Below are 27555 nucleotides of genomic sequence, written 5' to 3'. Positions count from 1 at the left end.
GCAAGTCCCCTATATCTTTGTTTATGAGCTCCATTATGATCCTCTCCATAGCTTTGCAGACTAGACTTGTTAAGCTTATGGGGCGGTAATTACCAGGGTCCATAGAGGCACCACCTTTGTGGAGTGGGACCACAGTTGCCGTACGCCACTCCTTGGGCACGTATCCTGTGGTAAGGCTGAGATTAAACAGCTGCCTTATGTGCAGGTTTAATTCCTCATTTAGCTCGTGTAGCACACAGCCGGGGACACCATCCGGTCCCCACTGATGCTGTGTTTTTAGCTTTAGAGAGAGCAGCTTTCACCTGCGTATTTGAGATGTCTGGGAGGCTACACTCCGCTGGGATAGTTATCTCTCCTTTAGGAGGGGAGAGGGGGGTGAAGATTGCACTGAACCTGTCTGCCAGTATGTTAGCAATGTCTGTGGGTTCAGTGATTTTTGTATCATTTTGGACTAATTCTGAGCATATCTGGGAGTTTCCACCCAGGTTCCTAACATAGCTGAAAAAGGCCTTATGATTGTCCTTTGAATCCATGGCAATTTTTCTCTCAAAATTGGCCTTAGTTGATTTTAAGAGTGCTCGTATTTTTTAACTAATAATGATCAGAGGGGACTTCCCTTTTATGGATTTTGATTTTGTTCTATCATGTAATAGCTTTCTCCTCTTATTGTAAAGTTTGTTAATGGCTGGGGTCCACCAGACTGGACGTTTGCCCTTTGTGGAAAGAGTCTTGGTTTTATTTGGGATTGTCTGATCCATGCAGTCCTGGAGGTGTTCATAGAAGGCATTTGTAAGGGCTTCCGCAGCTTGGGTTGTGGTTTCCACTGGCTCAGGGGCCTTGAAGGATACCACACCAGTCTTGAGTAGTGTGAAGTTTGCTTTAGAGAAGTTCTTCACTGTGGTCTTTTTGTTTGGGGTGGGGCGGATGTGGATTTCCAGTGAGATTAGTTTATGATCAGATCTCACCAATGAGGGATATACTTCCAGTGTGGAGCACTTTGTCCCCATGTTTGTGATAATGAGATCTAGTATATTTTCTCCTCTCGTGGGAACAGTGACTAGCTGTTCCATGGCATTTGAATTTATGAACTCCAGGAACCGTTGGGCTAGAAAGTTAGGGCTTGAGTAATGTTCCCGGTCTATATTCGGGTAGTTGAAGTCACCCAATATGATGGTGTTTGGAGATACATTTATACCCTCCAGTGTCTTCAGGAAGGCTGTGTGGGGTTCCTGAGTTTGAGAGGGTGGCCTGTAGCATGCTACAATTTGTAGAGCAGTTTTTCCTATGGTTAGTTGCACCTGGATGGTTTCCGAAGCTTCGTGCGTTGCCACTAACCTGGAGGTGTGGGTATCCTTTATGAATATGGATACACCCCTCCTTTTGTGGTGTGGTCCGGGTTTTGGGGCCGGAACGCATGATATGAGGTAAAACCTAATAGTACTAGGGTGCTCTCAGGAGCCATGAACCAGGTTTCAGTTACAGCACAGACATCGATGTTCTCCATACTGAGAAGGGCCTCGAGTGCGTGCATTTTGAGATTTAGACTTCTGGCATTGAGCAGCATTACCCTCAGTTTCTTCCCATTTTTGTTTTCTAGGGTGGTAGGTTTAGAATTTGAGCCTTGCCTAAAAAAGGCACTATGGGGGTGGCAAAAGCCTTAGCCAATATCCGGAATCCCAGGGGTGACAGGTGCAAGCCGTCCCTTGCGAAGCAGCGTGGCTTGTCAAGCATGTCATTCCAGGCAGACAGACACTGGAACCCCTTTGAATGACACCAGACATTAAGCCAATTGTTAAAGCTGATCATCTTGTCTCTATATTGTGGCATCATTCTTGGTGAAGGAAGGATACTGCTCAGGGTCAGGGTCATACCTGCCTGGGCTACATAATCAGAGAGCTCCTCTATGTCTCTTTTCATGTAGTCCAGGGAGGTAAGTCTCAGGTCGTTCACACCAGCATGGACAATGACTGTGTCATATTTGTACTTGCTGTGGAGTGACCCGAGTGCTTGTGTTATATGGTGGATTCTAGCGCCCGATAGGCAGCTTACTGTGACCCTCTCCTTGTTAAGCCTGGTGAGTGGGACGTCAGTGTGTCTGACTATGGAGTCACCTATGACAAGTATGTTTGGTGTTGTATTTGGCCTTAAGGGCTGTGACTGCTTTGCACACTGCTTTTGTGGTTTATGTGTTGCTTGTGGGGTGTCTTGAGGTAGCAGTTGTTTGGGTGTCTGCTTTGGAGGCCTCTGCTGTTTAGGTAAATTTTTACTCAGCGCCTCCGAGTATGTCTTTGTGTGTTTATGTGTTTGATTCAGTGGTGTGGTAGCATTATGTGAGGCTGGTTTTGTGGTGTGTGTAGTTGCCTTCTCCTCCTGTCTGGTCTTGCCAGTCCTGAGTTGAGAGAGCTCAGCCTCCAGTTTGGCTAAATAGCTGCATCTCTCGCAAGTATTTGTGTTATGTGGGAGGAGGAGAGGGTTGTCTGTGTACATGAGGCAGTTAGAACATTGCCTCAAGATTCCCAGATTCACCAGCTGGACCGGAGAGGAGATTGACAACTGACCTTTGGACATGCTAGAATAATATTGGGAATTCCTTAATAATTGAAAACAAGGGCCAGTGGGGAGTGAGGGTGTAGTGCTTTTAATTTTTAGTGCTGACTTATATAATTGCTTTAGTGAGCAAGTGCCAGGTAACTTGAGTGCAATGTGTTACAAGTAACTAAATGCAAAAACGACAAACAGTAACTTTCTTTCAAGTGAAACAAGGAACTAGTACAGTAAGCAATGCAGATATCAGTAGTGATCCACAGAAGCGCTGAGAAGCCGAGTATTAGGTGGAATTAGCTTCCAGGGAAATAACAAGCAAACAAACAACAAGCATATAAACAAAGCTAGATTCAGCAGGCCTGGATCTAGTCTATGCTAGAGCAAACAAGGTGTACCAGTTTCAGTAAGATACAGTTCAAATATTCAGGCACTATAAACCTTTAACCAGAAATTCCCAGCTCAGAAGGGCAGAGTCCAGCCTCTTCTCCCACAAGAGTGCAGACCACAAACCTTCTTAATGTAAAATAACTGGCCTGAAGCCCAAGTGCCTAAACCAGAACTAATATACTTGGACACTGGGCTCTCAATCAGCAGTTCCCAACTTAGAAGGATGAAAGCTACCTGTCCTGCCACCACAGTGCTTGCCACAAACCTTCCTAATGTAAAACAACTGGTCTGAAGCCCAAGTGCTTAATCCAAAAGACTTAGAATGATAGCTACACTTTAATCAAGTTACAACCAAGCAGTAATAAATACAATTGAATACTTTAGAGAATGTCTGGATTAGTGCTCAAGTTACACAAACAAAGCTAGATCCAGCAGGCCCGAATCCAGTCTATGCCACAGCAAACAAGGCGCACCAACTTCAGTAAGAAGCAGTTCAGATATGCATGCACTATAAGCCTTTAACCAGAAATTCCCAGCTCAGAAGGGCAGAGTCCAGCCTCTCCTCCCACAAGAGTGCAGACCACAAACCCTCTTAATGTAAAATAACTGGCATGAAAGCCCAAGTGCTTAAACCAGAATTAATACACTTTTAGAATAACAGACACTGAGCCCTCAATCAGCAGTTCCCAACCTAGAAGGATGTAGGCTACCTGTTCTGCCACAACAGTGCAGACCACAAACCCTCTCAGTGCAAAACAACTGGTCCGAAGCCCAAGTGTTTAAACCAAAAGGCTTAGAATGAGTTACACCAAGCAGTAATAAATACAATTGAGTATTTTTAAGATGATGCAAAAGTAAAATGAAGTAGGTAGAAACACAAGTACAGTAAAAGCAGATGAAAAATTTTTTTTTTTTTTTAATCTGAACGAGTGCTGAGATCAAAGAAACAGATTTGAGTGCTGAAACTAGAAAACTGGCTAGTTATAAGAAAAAAAAAAGCTAGAAGGCTTCCCTCAAACACAGAAGGGCTTGGGGGCTCAGAAGCCTACAAATAGTCTATACCACTTAACAGGAAAGGCAGGAAATAAGCTTATTTTTTTTTGTCTGTTTCCCAGATGCTCTCTTTGTACACAGTAGGAGTGCCTGAAATCAGAATATGATCTCACTGCACTCAGTTGAGTGAGCAAATGAGATGGGCCCAGAGGCAGGCTGAGGGGCGGGCAGTTTCAAGGCCACTAAGATTAACACCAAAACAAAAACAGGGAGGGTAGGTGGGAATAACTGAAGAGCAGAATAACTGCCACTTCAGTTAAATATTCCTTCAACAGAAGGAACAGTTTAGAAACCACTTTTGAGCAGAAATACTGGTTGCTTTAAGAGGAAACCCAGTCCTTGTGAAAGGCTGTCTGTGGCTCTCTACATAAAAGGATCTGAAGCTCCAAGATTCTAAGTAAAGATGATCGCCATAAGGGAAGGCACATTTCAAGATGAAAACTTTAACAGTGCCAAACAAGCAAGTTCATATGGAAGGTGAGCAAGTCTGTCAATCATAAAAACATACAGACCTAAAAGTTTCTTTACAGGTAGAATCTCCTTATTAGGAATCACTGTAGGGTCAATAGTCCTGTCCTTCACACAGTCATAATGGGCACAAACAGCTGACACATGCAGCATGCTCATGGAATAAAGGAAGACTCAATTACACTGGTACCAGAGTTAGGCCAGGATAATCTATAAACTGAATGAACTGGTACTAGCTACTGCTTTGCCGAAACCGAAAACCCTCTTCAATTGGCATTGCATATCCACTGGGTAAAAAGGTTTCCTAGCAGCCAGCTCTCACTCTGACACTCCTGTTGGAAAGAGCAACAAAGTCAGAAGGGTGTGCAGCAAGGCTCAGGTTTCAAAACAAAGTCATATGTTATCCCAACTGAGTAGAAACCCCTTGGGTACAACCTAAAAAGCTTTCTGCACTGTCAGGAACTTGCGACCCTGGAAATACATCCATACCACTACTGGTGAAGTCTTCTTCTCAGCTGTTCTATCCAGAAGTATTCTTAATTCAGTTGCCAAATTTGCCCACTCAGTACTTTAGCTGGACATTCTTTAGTTGCTCCAGACACATACTGGGGAAATACTGTTCGTATACCTCTCTTTAATGGCTGGTGCAGTCTTGCAGCCTTCTGGAGAAAAAACAAGAAAAGTTGTATGCTACCGGTCAATGATCCCTCATTCTCTGAGATGCAGCAAGCTTGTGTGTGTGTGTGTGTGTGTGTGTGTGTGTTGCAGGGGGGGGAGGTGATGCTTGCCCACTGCAAAAAAAATAACTGTTTAAAAATGCAGCATTAGCTCAATGAATTAAACAAGTTTTCAAAGTATCTGAACTTGTGCAGCACAAGAAATTGTACTAGATTAGTTGTGTCAACAAGCTTGTGCTACACAAAGAAATGGAGGGGATGCATGACATGGATTGGTTTTGGTCTTTCTTTTCTGAATGCTGTGACCACACTGTGAAAGAAAGGGAATAGATGGAACATATATAAATATTTCCCTCACCGTGGAGAAGTGAAAACCCACATTCTCCTGGAGTCATGAACAGGCTGGCCTGCAAATCTCTCCACTTAAGATTCAGATTAGAGGGAAATCCAGAACATGCAATTCTGAGAAAAGACTGGAGAGTGTCTTGGTCAGTCTGCCACCAAGTGAACTGTTCAGAAATTGATGCCTCTGTCACTTACAGACAAGTATCTCCTTTCTGAAAAAGGGGTTTTACCTGCTTAGCTACCACATGTCGGACTGGCTTAGAGGAGACCTTCAGAAGCAGAACTTTTTCCAACACCTTTAAGGGCAGAAGGACTGCATGCAGCTCCAAACTGCTTACTCACAAACAGAAAAAACTTCTGTGAACTATGAAGGAGCTCCCTACCCAACCAATGAAGCATCTGCCTTCAGAACCTGAAATGGGTTTGGCTGCAGGAATAAGAAGCACAAGTGAAGGCCAGTGGGTACTGCCCACTATTTCAGGATCTGACTGAAATTGGGTCAGACACCAGAAGACCTGCAGGCACATGGTGGTGCTGCAACAAATGATGCCCCGTAGCCATCAACCCTGGAAGGTACAGTTGCATTTTTACACTGGCTACTAAGTTCATGACTTCCTGGTCCCTCTCCACAGGCAGGGGACTGACAGCTAATAGTGCTCAGCTTCCCACTAATGAAGACACTCCACTAAAATGAGATCAACAAGGACATTTCCCAAACTAAGGTCACTCCTCCAGGGAATGCAGTCATTGGAGCATTCAAAGCCAGGCAGCTTTTCAACAAAGCCACAAGAAGCTGCCCATTTAAGTATAGGAATGCAAAGATCTTTCTCCTGCACAGTTTTTGCAACTAGTATATTTCAGGCACAACTCAGTAAAAAGTCTGGATGCAGAGGAAAACACAAAAGGAAGTGCTCTGCAGTGAAAATCACCCTCAACAGTGAATCAAAAGACCTTCCTGTGCAAATCCCAGACAATAATGTGCAAGGTGTGTGCAAGAATGTGCTTATCGAAGTTGCTGAGGCCAAGATTGAATACTTTACTTCCACCCCTTTGGATCTACAAAACAGAACAGAACTTTTGATCCAAGTCTTACAAAAAGACTCTACAAACTGACTATCACCACCACAATTAACTCAAAAAAGTAAATGCAACATTCAAGGTATTTTTTTTCAAAGCTACACAGACTACTAATTTTCCTGCCCAGGAAAATACCCTTTAGAAAGTTTAAGTGAGTTTAAACTTTTATTGTACATATTTCAGTGTGACAGTAAACTATATGAGGATGGTAGCAAACTCTTTTGCTATGGCTGTGCAAAGCAACATAATGAGTCTCCCTAAAGGGAAGGGGTACATACATAAAGCTTTGCTAGAATAGCTCTCCTTTCACAAAACTCAACACAATGCAAAGCATGTTGACTGAAAATGTTCCAAAACTTATACGGACGGAGTTCTAATCTTGAGAGTTAGCAAAATAAGACAAAAAGTAATCTGATATTATACTTACTGTCTGTGACAGTGCTGAGGATTCCATAGACGTCAAATTATTAACCAAGACAGTGACTAGTTTCTGATATGCCATGCCTACCACCTCATCAGATTTACTGGTTCTGGTAACTTTTTCAAGAACTGAAAAAAAAGGAAGCAAGACATCACTTGGGCTTCAAGAAACTATTCAACTTCTAAAAGGGCAGTGTTAACATTTATAAATGCCATTTTTGCTAGAAATAAATAAATCACTTACCGCAGTGCATGTTATTATGGTACACAGTTGCCTAACTTTGCTCCAGAACTCCAAAAGGAACTTAGTTAGCAAGTGCAGATGTAAGTTACCTGCTGGACCTAGTCTCTTCTAGGAGTGCCCCTCACCAATAAGAAGGCAACAGCAGAACATTCATAAAACAATCCAAGCCCATTGTACCTTTAACTCATTCCAACAAGTGCAGAACAAGTAGAGAGGGAAAATAGAAAATCTAGAGCCTCTACAAACAGAACTCTACTTAGTGCAGGCAGACCTAACTTGATGCTCTTGAAAAGAAGCGATACAGGTGCCTACTTTCAGGCAGTCTCAGTCACAGCAGGTACTGACTCTGCTAAATAATTCTCAACCAGTTCTATAAGGGAATATGGTGGAAATAAGCAAACTACTCTAAAGGACAAGCCTAACAAAAACTGTTTTGTCCACACACAGTTCAAGCTATAGTATTTGGGAAAGTGCAATATTAGGGCCTCAAAGCTGTGCAAGACATATTCTAAACCGAAACCATTGAGGCAAATAATAAAAACTGATCTTCCAAAAACAGTTTCTGACAGAACCAAAAATGGAATTGCTCACATTTGTTTTAAACAACTGGCAAAGTTAAAAAAAAAAACACAAAGGTGTGGTTTGTTTAGCAATGGGTCTGCCAATTCTACACTTAGCAAATGACACGATTGTTTATAGGTTCATACTAGGCTATCTGCCCTAGGGCATTTATAAGCCTAGCCAGTGTGTGTTTGGCTTTCGCCACCCATTTTAAATTAATTTTGCTATGCCCTTTTTCGAGGTTAGGTTAGGTTTAATCAATTTCCTCAAAGTTGTACAAGATGCATAACATTTAAGACCCTTCCTAACATCTAATGTCTTAAGATTAACTCACATTCCTGACTTTGTCAGCAAAGAGAGATGGTCATAGTACCTAATCAGCACAAATTCAGAAACAACTTTTAAGAGAGTTGAGTAATCTTCAAAAAACAAATCTTATCATACTGAAATAAGAGAAAAGTTTTTCCACACCAAAAGAACCAACAACAAAGATACTCTGAGCTAATTTAACAGCTACAATGGAAATAATTTCATGTTAGAACTCAAAGGATCAAAGGGAATAAAAAACAGCTAAACACTCCATTACAAAATTAACATACTAATCAACAATGTAATCTCCAAAACATGGCCTACCCAATAAAAATATTCTTCTGAACTGCAGCTTTAGAATATACAAGGCTAGAAGAGGTTGAAATGGATGACATGTGAATTAAAATTCTGGAATATCCAATCCATATCACAACCGATTTAAACAGCAAATGGTCCATCACAAACCCTAAAAATATTACCTTACACAATAAAGGATCTAGACCCTTACAAAGTGCAAAAAGAGTGACTCCCTTTTACTTAGAAGATGCATATACAGCTTGGTCTGCTTCCTGCATCTTACAAACTAAGTGTAACATGCTTAATTCGGTTCATGCAGTCATAGGTTCATAGGTTGGTACTGGGCTATCTGACCAAAGGCATATATTAGCCCAGCCACGTTGTGTGGTATTCACCGCCCCTTTAGTAGTTCCCTAGATCCTTGTACTAGCAGCTAGTACACTTGGCCCCTATCTAGTAGTGCTGTTGGTGTGATCCCCGGTGTGAACTTTCTGTTACCCATCCACTCATCAAGGTTCCTCTTGAAGAGTGATAGTGAGGGGCTCAGTCTTATGTAGATCGGGACACTGTTCCATAGTAAGGGAAGTCTCTGCGAAGGGAATCTATCCCTCCAGCATGTTCTATTCATTGTTGTACTGAGGTTTACATCCCTAGAGCGTGTAACTCAAGTAGATTTGGCTTTGCTAAGATGGAGCATGTTCAACAATTCTGGGTTGGACATGGCTCTGTACGTTAGACAGAGATCGCCTCTGAGAAAGCGGTATGCAACAGAGAACAGTCTTAGCTTTTTCAATCGTGCTGCAGGGCAACTGTTTGAGGCCAGTAATCCTCTTGGTTAGGTACCTCTGCGGTCACTCCAGCTGCTGGAAATGTCTAGCCAGGTACATTCCAATTGGTGCATTGTACTCAGTAATGGGTCTGATGAGGGAAGAGTAGAGGGGCAGCATTACATCCTTAGATCTTGATGCGAACACTTTCGTGATCAGATGGGTCACATAGAAGGATTTTCTAACCACTTTGACAACATGGTTATCAAAGGAAAGATGACTATCTACTTGGGTCCCCAGATCCCTTATTCCTTCTTCAGATTTCAGGGGATTACCTCCTATGTTGTAGTTTGCGGGTACTCTGTTTTTTCTAAAGGGGATTACTATGCATTTTTTTGCATTTAGCTTGAGACCATGGCTTTGACACCATGCATCAGTCTCATTTAGGCCCTTCTGGAGGATCTCCATGTCGGCCGGAGACTCTATTATAGCACCCAGTTTGCAGTCGTCCGCAAACTTAGTCAGCCACAGCCCTTCCGTGCTTGCCTGTACCCTTCCGTGCTTGCCTGTACTTCTGAGAAGTATATGCCAAACAGGAGGGGCCCCAGGACAGAGCCCTGAGGCACACCACTCGTTACTGGTCTGGATTCGGACATAGATCCCGCTACTCTTACTTTATGGGATCTGTCTGAGAACCAGTTTGCGATCCATCTTGTGACGTAAGGGTTTATGCCCAGGCTGGTAAGCTTATCAATAATACCTGAATGGTGTCAAATGCTTTAGCAAGGTCAAGGCTAGCCGTGTGTACCTCCTTTCCCTTATCTATAGCCGGAGTAACTGTCTCAAAGAAATCCACCAAGTTCAGGAGGCATGATCTGCCCTTGACGAAGCCAAACTGTGTGGGGTCCAGCGACTGGAGGCTCCCAATCTCTCCATTTATGAGTTCCATAATGATTCGCTCCATAGCCTTACAGATCAGACTGGTCAGGCTTATTGGTCGGTAGTTCCCAGGGTCAGTTGTGGCCACACCCTTGTGTAGTGGGAACAGCGTTGCCGTGCCCCATTCTATGGGCACATATGCTGTGGAGAGGCTGAGACTGAACAGGGTATTAAGATGCGGGGTTAAATCCTTTTGGAGCTCGCGTATGACACAGCCTGGGACACCATCTGGTCCCATGGAGGCAGTGTTTTTAGCTTTTGATAGAGCCTCGTTAACCAACGTATCAGTAATAATTGGACTTACACAATCCCCTGGAATGGTAATAGGCCCTGTAGGTGGTGAGGGGGGGGGGGGGAGAAATTTGCACTTAACCTGTCAGCCAAGATGTTGTCAATGTCAGAAGGGTCAGTGTATTTTGTTCCATTTTGTACTAGCTCAGAACAGACCTGAGCGTTGCCATTTAGGTTTTTGACGTAGGCAGAGAAGGCCTTATAGTTATCTTTGGCAACTTTCTTTTCAAAATTAGCTTTAGTTGACTTGATGAGGGCCCTAAATTTCTTACTAATGCTGATCAGGGATGATTTTTCTACTTGAGATTTGGCCTTTTTTTGTATAAGTCTCCTCCTTTTATTGTAAAGTTTGCTTATGGCCGGAGTCCACCAGACTGGTTTCTTCTTGCTTGAGGAAGGAGTCTTGGTTTTATTTGGGATAGCACGGTCTATGCAATCCTGAAGATGCATATAGAGTGCCTTGGTGTAGGATTCCGCATCCTGGATATCATTATCCTTCTGCAAAGGAATAGTGAAGCTTTCCACTTCGGATGCAACTAGTTTGAAGTTTGCTTTGGAAAGGTTTTTGACTATGGTTTCTTTGACTGGGGGAGGTGGAGGGGTGAGGATGTCCAGGATTATCAGTTTGTGGTCAGATCTGACTAAGGAGGGAGTGATAACGGGTGTGGTACAATGGGCGCCCATATTTGTGATGATTAAATCCAATATGTTGTTCCCTCTAGTGGGGGAACATACTAGTTGTTCAAGGGCATTTGAATTTATAAATTTGATGAATCGCTGAGCATAGGAGTTGGAACACTGGTAGTTCGCCCAGTCTATACCAGGGTAGTTGAAATCACCCAAGAGTATGGTGTTGGGTAGGACCTTTATATTTTCCAATGTCTCGAGGAATGCAAAGTGAGCATCTTGGGATTTGGTGGGCGATCTACAACCGGCTACAACTTGAAATGTGGTTTTGCCTGCTGACAGCTGCGCATGGATGATCTCTGGGGCATCATGCTGCGCTACTAACCTGGAGATATGGGTATCCTTGATGAATATGGATACACCTCCACCCTTTGTACTGCGATCCGGTAACTGAGGCTGGAAGGTATGATATGAATTGTAACCTGGCAGTGCTGGGGTGCTCTCTTGAGCCTTGAACCAGGTTTCCATCACTGCACAAACATCAATTTTCTCCATGAAGAGGAGAGCCTCGAGTGTGTGCATTTTGAGGTTGAGACTTCTGGCGTTGAGTAGCATTACCCTTAGTTTTTGGTTACCTGTGCTGGTTGCGGTGGTTGGTTTGTCCTTTGAGCCTTGCCTAAAAAAGGCACTATAGGGACGGCAAGAGCCTTGGCCAGTATTCGAAAACCTAGGGGTGACAGGTGCAACCCATCTCTGGCAAAACAGCGAGGCTTGTCTATCATGTCATCCCAGGCAGACAGACACTGGATCCCCTTAGAATGACACCAGAAGCTTAGCCAATTGTTGAAATTGATCATTTGGTCTTTGTATTGTGGTATCATTCTAGGTGAAGGTAGTATGCTACTCAAGGTCAGGGTCATACCAGCTTGGGCTACATGATCAGAGAGCTCCTCAATGTCTCTTTTCATGTAGTCCAGGGAGGTACGTCTTAGATCATTCACACCAACATGTACAATGACAGCGTCATACTTGTACTTGTTCTGGAGTGACCCAAGTGCCTCTGTTATGTGGCGGATCCGAGCACCCGACAGGCAGCTGACAGTAACCTTCTCCTTGTTCAGCCTGGTGAGTGCAAGCAATGTTAGTAATTTGCTGGCTGAGATGAACCACGTTATTTTGGTTCCAAGGCAGTATGTTCCACTAGATTAAAAGTGACTACCACTGAAGCAGGGAAGAAATCAAATCTATCTGGCCAAAAATGGGGCTAAAAGTACTTTTTTCTGGCCATTCAGTTTGCACTATTGCTAAAACTTCCTGAACAAAAAGAAAAACTGTTGGTACATGAGGGAAGTAATGCAAGGAAAGTCTACAGAATACTAATATTGTTCTCGCCTAAATAGACGAGGAATTTAAAAAAAAAAAAAAATAACCAAATTACTTGGCTTCAGAGAAACTGTCAGTCTTGCACTGGTGAGCAAACCAAAGTCTAGTTTGCTTCTTTTGATCAGGAAGAAAATACCTTTGATTGTGAGCTGTGTAAAGAAAAAAGATTGCCTAACAACCACTGCAACATGATGGTCAAATGTAAGGCAGCTGCCCATCAACGTACCCAGATGTCTCACTGCCTTTTCATTTTGAAGTGGTATGTTACCTATGTGATAATCTGCAGATACGAGGGGGAATGCTTCCCAAATGTTACGTTTTTGCTTGAGCTCTTTTTAGTACACTAGCTCTTACCAAGTGTAAGCTCCTGCTGGAATCCCTAGATATCAAAGGGGAACTTGATGATAACTCCCAGCATGCAATCATTTACAGACTTTGTTGACCATCTGTCCACAATCCCCTTATCGTATTTTTGCACATGGGATCAGAGTGTCACCCAACAGTGGCAATCGTCAAGGTTCACACTGCCAGATGGTTAGCCTTGCCAGGGAAACTTTGTTAATCAAAGATCCCAATCTGATAAGTGGTATCTGAGAAGTAAATCCTGAACAGCAAAGGTCACCACACAGATACCTGCAGAACTCTACTAGTCACCTTCATGATCTTAGAGGATACACTCCCAACTCTTACCTGTTTCTAAGCTAGCTATCTAACCTAACCACATACAGGTGCAATTTGGAGCTCCTTCAACGTGTTTATAATATATGCATGTAGTATGGCAGCAAATGCATTGGAGAGGTCATGGCTGATTACATAAAAACTTGCCCACAGGCTACAGCCCAAGCAATCTTCTCAAAGAAGTTCAATAGATTCATTAGACAGACTATACTCTAGACAAAGCCAAACTGCTGGAGGTTGAGTATAATAAGACTTTTTTTGATATTGCAGTTAATTACGTCAGTCACAACTCATCAGGCTGATGTGTCTAAAATTCCTAATGTCTGTGATGGGGCCATCTTTGTGAAATGGCATTATGACAGCTGTGTGCCACTCCCATAGGACAAAGCCAGTTGCTAGATTCAAGATGAAGAGGATGAGGACTGGTCCCCCACTGCTTTCTTAGTGCTATTAAGTCAACTGGGGATGTTATCAGGCCCCAGAGTTGTGGTATTGCTTATTTTAGAGTACCTTAAGTACATGCTCCCAGTGGTTAGCTGGTTGATTCCATCAGGGTAAGTACATTTGGAAAAAATGCCTCTGGATCAAGTCACTAAATGTATTTGCCAGTATGTTGGTAATAACCACGTGATTGGAGTAGTTAGCAGAATTATGAATAAGCACAGAACAACAATGGGTGTTATTTTTTATTTTTCTGATATAACTAAAGTTGGATTTGTAGTCATCTTTAGCTTCGGCAGCTAGACCGAGTTGATAGGGATACACACTCTCCTTAATTTGGGGGTCATTTGTTTTGCTATATACTGCTATATATCAAGCATTTCTTCCTTTTATTACAGTTTATTAAGGATGGCCGACCACAGTGCTGGTTTGTTTGTAGATCTCCACATTTGAAAGGATCTAGGTGGGACTGCTAATTTAATTACATTTGTAGAATTTTTCTACACGATATTTTCCAGTAACAACATTATAGATAATACCATTATGCTCAAATTTAGAGACTTCATCATAGAATTGGAGTCGATTTGTTAGAGTCCTTGAATTCTGGAGTAGAAAAACTGAAAAAGCTAATAAGAAAACAGGTAGAACTCCAGCCCATAAAGTCCACCCTTCAGAAACAGCAGCAAGTAATTCCCTGATACTGAGTAATCATTTCAGCTATTTGTAAGTTTACACCTAAGACTATAAAATCAACTGAAACTGTAATGTAGTGTTAGACTAAATGTGAAAGTGGGGAAAAAGAGTGGAAAGTCAGAGGGAAAACACTTTGTTTATCAAAATGGAGATGTTAACTAATGAAACAAAGAAAAACATTCAGTTTAACAAAAGGAACTATTAGTCACCTGTGTGATTTATTAAAACACAAAACATAAGCTATTTTAACTGAAACTGTAATTTAATGTAAAAATATGATAAAGTATAAAATTGTACAGTACAGTTGTGCAAGAACTTACCGTAACAGTAGATGTTCTAAGCTCATATGCAGGGTATATAGTCAGGTGTACGCATGAGTACCTCAGACCATCTCCAAGCCAGCAGACTGAAGACTACTGAGAGAGGAGAGGAGACTGGTCAGCTAGGAATGGTGTACCTTGAACAGGTAAGGAAGCATTCAACAGCAGGATACAGGTGATAGCTTATAACTGAGGGAAAAAGTAATACTGGAGCAGAGGGGAAGGAATACTGCAACAGTGATCAGTAGGACATCTACTGTTATGGTAAGTTCTTACACAAATGTACTACGTCCTGACTGAAATCACTGTTGCAGTATTCTTAACATATTATGTGACTGCCAGAGCTGAAGGACATAAACAGGGTGGTTGGCTAATGAGAAGATGAGCTGCCCAGACAGGACAGACCTAGAAAGGCAGCCCTGGCTCTGGAAAAGCACCAATTTTGTAGTGCTTGGTGAAGGTGTGCACAGAGGACAAAGTGTATGCTTCCAAGATGGACCCAGCATAGAAACCCTTCTGGGAGGCACCAGACGAGGCTACTGCCAGAGTAGAATGTGCTTTGGGGCATGAAGTCAATAAATTACCATATTGTGTGCAGCAGAAAAAAATGGCCTTCAATATCCAGGATGCAATACTTTGCTTTGAGACTGGATGGCCCAGCTTGAAATCCATGAATGAAACAAATAATTGGCAAGTGTTTCATATAGTTTTTGTTTTGTCCAAGTAGAACCTCAGATGCCTGTGAATGCCTAGAGTATGTAGAATTCTTCCCCCGATTCTGGGAGATTGGGAAAAAATGTAGGCAGGTAAATGAGACAGCTCATTCACTACCTTAGGCATGAAAGAAGGGCTGGCCCTGACGGTCACCATGTCCCCAAGAAAAACGAGAAAGGTTGGAATAGCCATAAGCACCTGAAGTTCAAACAGTCTGCGAGCAGAGGTTAGAGGCAACAGAACAATAGTTTTTCAGGTGCAGAATTTTAGCAGCAGATGCTGCTGGCTCAAATGGGGGTGATGAAAATTTTGCCAGCACAAAGTTGAGATCCCAGTGAAGGGAGGAGAAACCAGTTTTCTTGGTGATTTAAGATGTAAGGCTCACTTCAAGAAAAGACTGACCTCCATCCTGGACATGAGAGGAGGGTCAACAGGCAAGCAGGCAGGTAGTGAGGGCTGAGAGATGGACTTTAATAGATGAGTAGACCAAACCAGTATGCAACAGTTTGCAGAGATATTGAAGGACTGAGGGAACCTCTGATAAGCGTGGATCTTGGCTGTGTTTGTGGCACTAAAGAAAAAAAATCTTTTCCACTTAGCTGTGTATGATTTTCTGGTACTAGGTCTCCTGAATTCCTGTAAAACCTGAACCACCTCCTCACAAAAAAGATTTATTTTCGGGATCAGAACACTCATCCACAGAGTGAGACAGAGGCAAGATATGGATGGAAAAGCAGACTTTTTTTTGTTGAGTGACCAGGTCTGGCTGCAACTGTATTTTCCATAGGTTCCCTTGGACAGGTGGAGTAAGTAGAAGGGACAACCAGTGCTGTCTTGGTTAGAAGGGTACTAGAACCAGAAGTTTTGGAACTTCCTCTTGAGCTTTTAGAAGGATTTTTAAAAGCAGCTACAATGGAAGGAAAGCACAGAGAAACCTCCCTGTCCACTGGAAAGAGAAAACATCCGGCCTCCAAGCTTAGGGAGAAGAGATCCTAGTGCAGAACGCCAAGTTGTGTAAAATTTTACCATAATGTTAGTGTCCTCTTCTCTGTTGCAGCATTCTTTGCATGAGAGAGACTGCCTGCCAAGCGACCAGACGTCAGCCGGTTTACAAAAGTCTTTGATGCCTAGGCAGTGTAGTATGTTGCATGTAGTCTCCTATCGGACGTAGGCTATAAAAGTGACATACACAAGCACCATCCTCAGAACTGCATGCCCCAGGGAGAACCATTGAGAAGTAGGAAGAAGCATGGGAACAGCCAAGAAACAACAAATGCAGGGGGATGGAGGGTGGGACAGAATACTGCAACACAGAAGAGAAGGACATCTAACGTTATGGTAAGATTTTACTTAACTTATCTAGGTCCTTCCATTCTTCTGTTTACATGAGGGAGAGTGCAAAAGCTCATGATGAGAAGGAGAGGGAGGAGGAAGGGGCAGAGGAGCTTTCCAGGAAGTCGTGGAGAATGGCCCTAGTGAACTCTGCCTTGGACTTGGAAATGTTATCCAGTTTGTAATGTTTGGTGAAAGTATGAATTGAAGACTAAGTAGCAGCCTCCAAAATGTAGTGGTGTCCAATCCTTTGAAAAAGGTGTCAGATGGAGCCGTGTCTCTGGTGGAATGAGACCTCAGCCTCCAAAATGTAGTGGTGTCCAATCCTTTGAAAAAGGTGTCAAATGAAGCCGTGGCTCTGGTGGAATGAGTACTGGAGAGGGAAGGCTCTTTCTATAGTGTTCATAACAGAAGGTGATGGCTTTAGAGATCCAAAAAGAGATGGTCTGCTTGGAGACCAGGAGCCCTAGGGCTCTAGGGTGGAAGAAGAAAAACAGTTGGTCAGTTTTCCTGATAGTCCTGGTTTTATCCAGGTAAAACCTAAGCTGCTGTTGCACGTCTAGAGTATGGGGAAGGTGGATTGCTTGGTTTAATGATAGCTCATTGACCATCTTAGGCATAAAGGAGGGGTTGGTGTGGAGGGAAACCCTGTCCTTGTGGAAGACTAGAAAAGGAGGGGATGCCATAAAAGCTTATAATTCTGAAACCCTTCTGCATGAGGTAATTGCCAGAAGCAAGACAGTTTTCCAGGAGCAGAACTTTAAAGGAGCAGAAGCTGCTGGGTCAAAGGAGGCCAGGGTCAGCTTTTTCAATACAAAATTAAAATCCTGTGGAGGAGGCACTGGTCTCATGGGAGGTTATGCGTAGGACACCTTTCAGAAATTGTTTGGCCTCAAACCTAGTGGCCAAAGGGGGTGAGACAGACAGATGGTTGACAAATGTACTTTCTCTGAGGAATAAGTTAGTCTAGCCTTCAGCAACTCACACAGCTATGACAGGACTGTGGGGATATCCACTGTTAGTTTGTCCATTTTACATGAACGACACCAGATTGAAAATCTTTTCATTTGGATAAATAAGATTTCCTTGTGTTGGGTTTCCTGGCCTCCTGCAGTACTCTTAGCAGGTTCTCTAAGAAAAGGGTTCTACAAGGAATCAAGACCCTATCACCCACAGTGCCATTTGTAGGGTTGACAAGTATGGATGAATGAAGGTGCCTTTGTGTTGTGCGAGTAGGTCCACTCTGTGGAGTTACTTGCCCTTGGCTAAATGCAGGAGTAAGGGGAACCAATGCTGTCTTGGCCAAGAGGGAGTCACCAACAAGATTTTTGGTCTGTCCTTCTGAATCTTCACAAGGACTCTTGGGATAAGAGGCAGGGAAGGGAATGCATACAGGAACATCCCTCTCCAAGAGAAGCTTACGGTGTCCACCTTCCAGTCTAGAGGGTGTGGATCTCTGGCACAAAATAGAGGAAGTTGTCTGTTCATGGGGAGGCAAAGAGATCCACTTGTGGAACACCCCATTGGTGGACAATGCCAGAAACACATCCTTGTGAAGCATCCATTGATGGGGTTGTGTTTTGGATCTGCTGAGAGTGTCTGCCAAAACATTCAGGTTGGATGGAATGTATACTGCCCTGAAGTGGTGTCTGCGATGTAAAACTAGTCTGCACAGTAGGTATGAATGGGTCCCCCCTGTTTGTTTATATACCAGAGCACTGCCATGTCGTCTGCTAAGACTTTGAGGGGCCCTGGGGGGAGGAGAGGCTGAAAGGCCTGGAGTGCCACAAGTAGTGCTCTCATTTCTTTTATACGGATGTGCTCTTTTCTCTGCAAGGGTGACCAGGTGCCTGGTGGGCATACTGAGTCCACAGTGACTTTAGTTACCACTGCCATTTCTTTGTGTGCATCTTTGCCAGAGAGAGCATGGCAACTGTGGAAGCCGTAAAGCCCAGGGTCCTGGGGTAGGCCCTGGCTGAAATGTGGGACTGTGGAATGAGGTTTTGACAGAACAAATAGTTCCTGGGTCTGCTTGCAAGGGGAGGGAAATCTTCATAAGGTTGGATTGAATCCTGCACCCCAGGAAAATCTGATGCTGAGCAGGAGTGAGGGCTGATTTCTTGTAATTTATGGTGAATCCCAAGGAAAGAAGGATGTTGATTGCACAGCTGAGGTTTTGCTGTAGCAACTCTGGACTGTCTGCTTGGAACAAGAGGTCATCAAGATATGGGAAGATTTGGATGCCCTGCAGTTTGCAGAATGCCACCACTGGTGCTAGGCATTTTGCCTACCCGGACTGCCTGGTAATCCTAATGTGAAAGCATCCATTCTGGAGGTCTAAAGAATACATCCAAATCTTTTGGTGATCAATGAAAAATTATAGTCTGCACTGAAACCATTCTTAATTTCTCTTTGTTATGTATTCAGACCACTGAGGTTCAGCAGTAGCTTTGACCAATCTGATCTGATGGCACCATTTGAATGGCTCATTTTCCTTTTTGCTGAAGACTGTTTAGGTCTACCTTGGCAGGTAGGGTAGGGTATGAGGAACAGATTCTGATGATTACCTAAGTACAAATTCTGCAACCTCTGGATATTACATTCTAACTTGCGCCTGGTTATTTTCATCCACTGCTACAGATGGAGGGACAATCAAACTCAAACTGCCTACATAACTTCCTGGACAGTGACAGAAGTTCTTCCTCCCCAGGTGGGCAGCTGGTTGGGCGGGCACCTTCTGGTTGTTGGCCCCTTCCCATGCTCCTCTGCTGACTAGGATGCACCACCCCCCCAAAGAGGAACATTGCACTGGCCCTTCTGCACATTATAAAAAGACTGCTGTGCAGCTTTGTATTTCACTCCAACAGTCAAGAAGGTTTTGCCTGTCTTTTCATAGCCTTGAGGCGATTAAAGAAATTACCAAAAAGTACAGTTTTGTACCTACCACAAATGTAGATGTCCGAACTGGATAGCATCTGCAGTCATAGCAAATGGGTTGTCCTGTCGTCAGGCAGCCCTTCGGTCGGCCGGATTCCAAAGTCTGGGTCCGGCTTCGGCTGATGTCGCACTTCACCCGACGTCATCTCTGCTGGTCTTCGGGTATAAAGGCATCAGCCGATGCCATTTTCCTCAGTGTTTCTTGCCCCAGATGCCAGTTGCCCTCTTGGAAGGCTAAATTTTGGATAAATGCCAATGTTTCCAAAAAAGTAGAAGGCAAACACAAAAAATAAGCATGTATGTACATGTATACAAACAAATACACCATAAGAGACTCCCCCCAGCTAGCTATTAGGAGGGTAAATACCCTAGGAGTACCACAGAGGGGAAGGAGGGTGGGTAATCCTGACTGCAGATGCTATCCAGTTCGGACATCTACATTTATGGTAGGTACAAAACTGTACTATGTCCTTCATGGATGCATCTGCAGTCATAACAAATGGGTAGAATACCATAGCCAAACTAGGGGTGGAGGAAGAAAAATTATGGTGTAGTTAGGATCCCTTGCAGTACAGCAGTGGCAAACCCTGCTCGGGATCTAGAGTATAGAGGTAAATTATAATGCTTGGCAAATGTATGCACGGAGGTCCAAGTAGCCGCCTCAATAATGTCCTTGGTTGCCACTCCTCGTAAGAAAGCTGTGGTAGTGGCTGTAGCCCTTGTAGAATGAGGTCTTATGTTCTGTGGAATTGGTTTTCCATGGAAGGAGTAACAGAATCTTATGCAATTTCCTATCCATTTGGAGATTGTCTGTTTGGAAATTGCTTTTCCTTCCCTTCCTGTTGCATAAGCTACTAAAAGCTGGTCAGTTTTTCTGTTACTTTTGGTTCTGTCCAGGTAGTAGCGTAACTGTCTATGTACATCCAAGGTATGCAGCAGTCTTTCCCCCCTGTTTTGTGGATTGAGAAAGAAGGTAGGTAGGTGGATTGCCTGGTTTAAAGACACTCTGGATACCACCTTAGGCATAAATGTAGGATTAGTTCTCATGGACACCCTATCTTGATGGAAGATTAGGAAGGGTTGCACTGCCATTAAGGCCTGTAGTTCCGAAACCCTCCTTGCTGAGGTAATTGCCAGTAGGAAAGCAGTTTTCCATGACAGGTGTTGTAGATCTGCTGTTGCTGCTGGTTCAAACGGAGGGAGTGTCAACTTTTCTAGCACAAAGTTCAAGTCCCATGCTGGTAATGGTGGTTTCCTAGGAGGTTTTACATTCTTGATCCCTCTGTGGAACTGCCTGAGTAGAGGATGCGAAAAGACAGGTGGATCGAAGCTGTATTCTGCTGAAATAGCTGATGCATGTATCTTGATGGAGGAATAGGACAGGCCTGTATGTAGAAGCTCTGCCAAGTACTCCAGAATGTTAGCAATATCTATGTTCGACACATCTTTTCCTCTTTCAGTACTCCAAATGACAAACCTTTTCCATTTTCCTGCATAGTTCCTTCTTGTTGAAGGCCTGCGGGCTTCAAGGATAATGTCTTTAACCCTTTGGGAAAGGTCTGGGTTGGTTGCTGCTATGTGATGTTCCAGGCCGTCAGTTGCAAGGTTTTTAGGTTTGGATGCATGATCTTGTAGTTGTTCTGAGTTAACATCAAAGGCATCAGGGGTATTGACCACATTCTCTCCCGAGACATGCTCCTCAGTAATGGGTACCAGTGTTGTCTTGGCCAATTTGGAGCTATCAGGATTATCCTTGGACGTTCCTCTTTGATTTTCAGTAGTACCTTGTGCATCAAGGGAAGAGGTGGAAATGCATATGCTGTCAGGCCTTTCCAGCTGAAGGATAGAGAGTCCACCTTCCATGCAAGTGGGTGGAATGTCCTTGTGCAGAATTTTTTGAGCTGGTGATTGAGTGGGGAAGCGAATAGATCTATTTGTGGCATTCCCCATTTCTTTGTGATGGCCTTGAAGATGTCCGGGTGTAGCATCCATTCGTGAGCATCCGAGGTGGTTCTGCTTAACATGTCTGCTAGGGTGTTCTCTTTTCCCGGCACAAATACTGCCTGTAACTGGATGTTGTAGCTGAGAGCCAGATTCCAAAGGTCCAAAGTCATTCTGCATAGGGGGTATGAATGAGTGCCTCCCTGTTTGTTGATGTACCACATGACTGTGGTGTTGTCTGTCCTTATCATCAAATGGCCTTCTTTGATGAATGGTCTGAATTTTTGGATTGCCAGTTTTACTGCCAGCATTTCTTTTTGGTTTATGTGCAGGTGCAGCTGGTCTTGAGTCCACAATCCTTGTATGCATTTGTCCAGCATGTGCGCCCCCCATCCTAGGTCTGAGGCGTCCGTTGTGATGGTTTGGCTTGCTCGAAAGTTGTGGAAGGGCAAGCCTGGGTTTGCCTGGCATGCTTGAGCCCACCATAGGAACTCCTGTTTTAGGCAGGGGATTAGTGGGATTTCTGTTTCTAAGCTGTGCCTGTGCGGAGACCATAAATTTTTTAGGTACCACTGTAGCTTTCTCATATGCAGTCTGGCATGTGGGACCAAGATTATGCATGATGCCATGAAGCCCAAGGCCTGCAGAACTTTTCTTGCTGTTAGTTTGTTCTGCTTTGTTAATGTCAAGAAGTAAAGAGGGAGTTCTTTTTGTTTTTCTGCAGTTAGGAATGCCATTTGTTTTACTGTGTCCAATTCCGCGCCCAAGAATGTTCTTGTTTGGGATGGTATCAGCCTTGACTTTTGTAAATTGACTGTGTATCCCAGGGCTTGTAGCAAGTAAATGACCCTTTGTAAATCTGTTGTCAGCTTGCTTTTGTTGTCCGCTTGTAACAGGCAGTTGTCCAGGTATGGATAAATTTGGATTCCCTGTAGTCTGCAGTGAGCGATTACTGATGCCAGGCATTTTGTGAATACTCTGGGCAGTAGATAAGCCAAAGGGCAATGCTGAGAATTGATAATGCTCTGATCCTGCAAGAAATCTGAGGTATCTTCTGCAATTTGGTCGAATGGGGATGTGCAGGTATGCCTCCTTGAGATCTAGAGTTACCAGCCAACACTCCTTGCCCAGCATGGGAAGAAGTTGCTGTAGGGTCAGCATTTTGAATTTCGGGACAATGATGTATGTGTTTAAGACGGACAGGTCGAGAATAGGTCTCCAACTTTTCTCTTTTCTTGGTACTAGGAAGAGTCTGGAGTAGAATCCTTTGCCCTGTTCTGTTATTGGTACTCTTTCCACAGCTCTCATCTTTGTTAATTCCGCTATCTGCTGTAGAGCTTCTATTTTTGATTTGGAGGTAGGTTTGGCATTCCTCTTTGTACTGGTAAGGTGTGGAAGTGGAACCGGTAGCCTTGGTCTATGGTTTGCAAAATCCACTTGTCTTTTGTGATATAGTGCCAATTTTTCAAAATAAGGCTAACTTTCCGCCTAAAGGTGCTGCTATTTGCTCCCTGGTAGGCGGTGTCAGAGCCAAGTCACTGTGATTGTCCTGTTGCAGTGGCAGTGGTTGTGTCCGTGCCTCGGTTATTGCCTTGCCACTGTCGTCCTCTGTAGGCACCTCCTCTGGATTGATTTCTGCCTCTAGAGCGTCTATTCCTGCCCCTTTGGGATCTTGTGGAGTCAGGAAAGGACCAATTTTTGGCAGGCCAGTTCCTGCTAAACCTTGGGGGCTGAACCTGTAAGAAATCTTTAACTGTTTGTACAGATTTTGCCTTTTCTTCCATTTTCTTCATTACTTGCTGGGCAGGTGTACCAAATAGACTGGTCTTATCCATAGGAGCATCTAATAGCTTTGCTTTAACATGATCCGGTAAGACCTGTTCTTTCAACCATGCATGCCTTCTTATCACTGTGCCAGTCATGGCTGATCTAAATGAAGCCTCCAGTGCATCATAGCCACATTTTAAGGAATGGTTCCTAACCTGTTGGATGTTATTCACCATTTCTAATACATATTTCTTATCTAAGGATTCATCAGAGGACAGTTTTTTAGTTAACTGATCAAGCATAAACTCTTGGTATTGGATCATATGAAACTGACAGTTTAAAGCTCTAGCCGAGAGAGTAGCAGAGGTGTAAACTTTTTTCCCCCATCTCTCTAAGGACCTGGATTCCCTTTCAGAAGGAATAGGGTTTTTTGCTGTGGTCGAGGCTACTGCCTTAGGCCCCTGGGATATAGTTTCGGGATCTGCAAGTGGGGCCTTGTATAGGTGGTGATGAGTGTCTGGCACCCTGTAAAATCTATCTGGTTTGGCAGGGGCTGGAGGTAAAGAATCAGGAGCAGTGCAAACATCATTAAATGCATCATCCACAACAGGCAGTACAGGAGGTAAAGCTAAGGGCCTATGTTGTGGTAAGTGCAGAAAAGTCCTAAGCCTTTTTCTTGAATCTGAAAAATCTTGTCCCTGCCATTGGAATTGTTCTCTCATGGCATGTAAGGTTTCCCCAAAGGAAAATTCCTCTGGTGGAGAGGCAGCTGGGACGGATTCTTCAGCATCGGAATCTTCATAAGTAGAAAAAGGAGCCTCTGGCTGGTCTGTAATGTCTGAGTCATCCGCAGAATCATCAGAGGACACTGGCTCGGGGGGCTCTGCTCTAGGTCTCTTTTCTGGGGGCTGAGAGGCCCTGTCTGGGTGAGATCGGGATCCCCTAATTAAGGATATTAAATCTTCTGCCAGAGTAAGCATTTGTGAACTTGAAGTGGGCCTGTGTGAAGGGAGCTTAACAGGCACTGATTTAGCAGATTTGGCTGCTTTAGCCCTGGCAAAGGCCTTAATAGACATGGCTGCAGGAGGCCTAGCAGCACCACGTGCTGGGGTAGAGACATCCAAAGGGATGGTGTCTGATAAATCACTAGGAATCACAGTTGTAGGCAAAATTTCTGAGGCCGATTCAACTAAGGTAGCAGGAGCCTCAGTAGTAGTCATGGATTCGGCTGAAGATTGACCGATTTTCTCGGTTTCGTCCGAAACCGAGACACTCGCGGCTTGCTTAACTGTGGTTTCGGCCGAAACCGCGGACCGCGAGTGTCGGTCTTTTTCTTTGCGTTTTTTAACAATTTGGGTAGTCGGAGGATCCGACTGCATAATGTACGCAAAATCTGAGCCGAAAAACTGTTCAGCAAACTCCGACCGACACCTAAGCGTTCGTCGGTTGAAGGAAGCACAGGCCGAACAGGCTGCTACGTCGTGGTCTGGGCCTAAGCAAGGCAGACAGTAAGAGTGGAAATCTTTATGAGGTATTTGTTTCCCACAAGTTAAACAGTTATTGACTTTTTCTGACATCGGCTGAGGCAAGAAAGAGTCCCCAACGGGGTACTTAGCTTTTTAGAAGTCTTCAAAGTAGTATTCGGTAGAAGTAATCTCTGGATCTGACTGACCGGCACTTGCGAACAGCTTCTGCTTCGGGCGCCACGCGGCAAGAAAGACTGAGGAAAATGGCGTCGGCTGATGCCTTTATACTCGAAGACCAGCAGAGATGACGTCGGGTGAAGTGCGACATCAGCCGAAGCCGGACCCAGACTTTGGAATCCGGCCGACCGAAGGGCTGCCTGACGACAGGACAACCCATTTGTTATGACTGCAGATGCATCCATGAAGGACATCAACTTAGATACAAAGTGAAGAGTCAAGAAACACTGCCTTGAAATTGTTTATAAAGTCTGTAAGCTTACAGCAAGCATAGCTAAAACATACATCTGCAGCTCTACCCAAATCCTCAGCCACATTGTAAATGATGTGGATCATAAGATAAATGGAGACAGTGGCCCAGGATTTTAGTTTTATTTCTGGGGCTCTTCTAGTAACTTGTCCACCAGACAGTATCTCATCCGGTATTTCTCTATGGAAGTACACCATGTGGGTTAAACAGTTCAATATCCTCAGGGACAGGGTGCAGAATGTGAGAACATACTTTCCAGATCTGTCCACTGTGGCAAACTTCCCGTCAACAGGATGGACAATAGAGCTCTGTGGAAGTCACCTAATTTAGGGCTGCACAGATAACTGGGTCCAGTTTTAAGGTCTCCAAACTGGACTGCCCAACCCCTGAGCAGGTGAAATACATGTATGCCTTTGTGGGGATCAGGACTAGTGTCATCATTGCCCAAGGCCAGCTTAATGGTATCTTTCAAGAAGTCTGCCAAAGTTTCAGACTACCCAGAAGGCTGGAGGGAAATGTACTTGTATAACTGCTGCAACTTTCCTACCTTTCTGGTTTAAAAGCCCGCGTTTGCACTTGTTTCCACCTTTCCTGTAACTAGTCTAGTCCAGATACAGATTTGCTGTATCCAGAACTGTTTGTAAACTTCTGAGCCCCCCAAGCCTTTCTGTGTTGGAGGGAAGCATTCTAGCTGATCAGTGATAGTGGTAAGCACCAGGTAGCCTATCTACCACAAGATCCAGTTTTAGCACTTGAATTTGCTTATTCGTGCTCAGCACTTGTTCAGAACTTGTTGTTAGCACTAAATAAGCTTCAAATTACTACAGCACTCAACCTTCCTCTTTACCTAGAGGAAAACCATTTTTGTACTTACTTTCCTCACTTGCTTAGAGAAAAACAGCTCTTATACTCCCTTTCCTCATTTGTCTAGAGGAAAATAGTTTTTTATTCAAGCATGTCCAAGGGTCAGCTCCCAGTGTTCTCTCCTGTCTATCTGATGAATCTGGGCATCTTGAGGCAATGTAGCAATTGCCTCATGTACACAGACAGCCCTCTCCTCCTACCACCCAACACCACAACCTGTGAGAGATGCACTTATCTAGCCAAACTGGAGGTAAAGCTTTCTCCAACCAAGACTTAACTTGACAGTCAATAGGAGAAGGTAAACACTTGCACCACACCACACTCGTCATATAGTCCCACTAAACCTACCCCACAAAATCTACACATAGAAACACAAAAACATTCGCGGAGGCTCTCAAAAATAATCTGCTCAAGCAACACAGACCTCCAAAGCAGAAACGCAAGCAACCTCCACCCCCCCCCTCCAACATAACCCAAAAGACACATAGCCCACAGACTCTGTGTGCCAATAAACCACAGCCCATAAGGCAAACCAACGTACCCAACACACTAGTCAGTAGTGACTATAGTCAGGCACACTGATGTCCCACTCACCAGGCTAAACAAGGAGAAGGTTACTGTCAGCTGCCTGTCGGGTGCCAGGATCCGCCACATAACCCACGCACTCAGGTCACTCCACAAGTACACATATGACTTTGTCATTGTCCATGTTGGTGTGAACGACCTGAGACGTACCTCCCTGGACTACATGAAAAGAGACATGGAAGAGCTCTCCGATCTTGTAGCCCAGGCAGGTATGACCCTAACCCCGAGTATCATCCCGCCATTGCCCAGAATGATACCGCAGTACAAGGACAAAAGGATAGATTTCAACAATTAGCTAAGCTTCTGGTGTCATTCTAAGGGGATCCAGTATCCGTCTACCTGGGACGACATGGTCGACAGACCACGATGCTTTGCCAGAGATGGCCTGCACCTGTCACCCCTGGGATACCAGAAACTGGCTAAGGCTCTTGCAACCCTATAGTGCCTTTTTAGGCAAGGGTCAAATGACAATTTCACCACTGTAACAGGAACAGGCAAGCAAAAACTGAGGGTAATGCTACTCAATGCTAGAAGTCTAAATCTCAAAATGCACTCACTCGAGGCACTCCTTAAAATGGAGAATATCGATATCTGTGCAGTGACTGAGACCTGGTTCAAGGCTCTAGATAGCACCCTTGCATTACCAGGCTATAATTCATACCACACTTTTCGGCCATCTAACCTGGACCAGAACACCGAAGGCGGAGATGTGTCCATATTCATTAAAGATATCCAAACCTCCAGGCTAGATACGCAGCATAATCCATCCAAGGTTATCCAAGTGCAACTAACTGGGCAAAACTGCAATCCAAATTGTAGCTTGCTAAAGATCCCCCACCATGCCCCAGGATTCCCACTCCTCTTTTCTTGATATACTGGAAAATATTAGGGTTCAACCAAACACCCTAATAATGGGAGATTTCAACTACCCCACCATTAAC

General features: G+C 44.1%; 1 protein-coding gene across 2 annotated transcripts in view; it reads right to left on the bottom strand.

Annotated features, from left to right (window-relative positions):
• HEATR1 (HEAT repeat containing 1) overlaps positions 1-27555 on the bottom strand; it is a 1780420-nt gene that overhangs the window by 1237526 nt on the left and 515339 nt on the right. For both annotated transcript variants that reach the window (XM_044059100.1, XM_044059109.1), the window contains exon 16: positions 6979-7100. In XM_044059100.1, the coding sequence (XP_043915035.1) occupies positions 6979-7100 (122 nt within the window). The remainder of the gene's footprint in view (positions 1-6978; positions 7101-27555) is intronic.

This window comes from Protopterus annectens, chromosome 1.part2 (genome assembly GCF_019279795.1).
Source record: "Protopterus annectens isolate FY-2018-M chromosome 1.part2, PAN1.0, whole genome shotgun sequence".
NCBI lineage: Eukaryota > Metazoa > Chordata > Ceratodontiformes > Protopteridae > Protopterus > Protopterus annectens.
The sequence above is the reverse complement of the archived record's forward strand: the minus strand, read 5'-3'. Positions and strand labels throughout refer to the sequence as shown.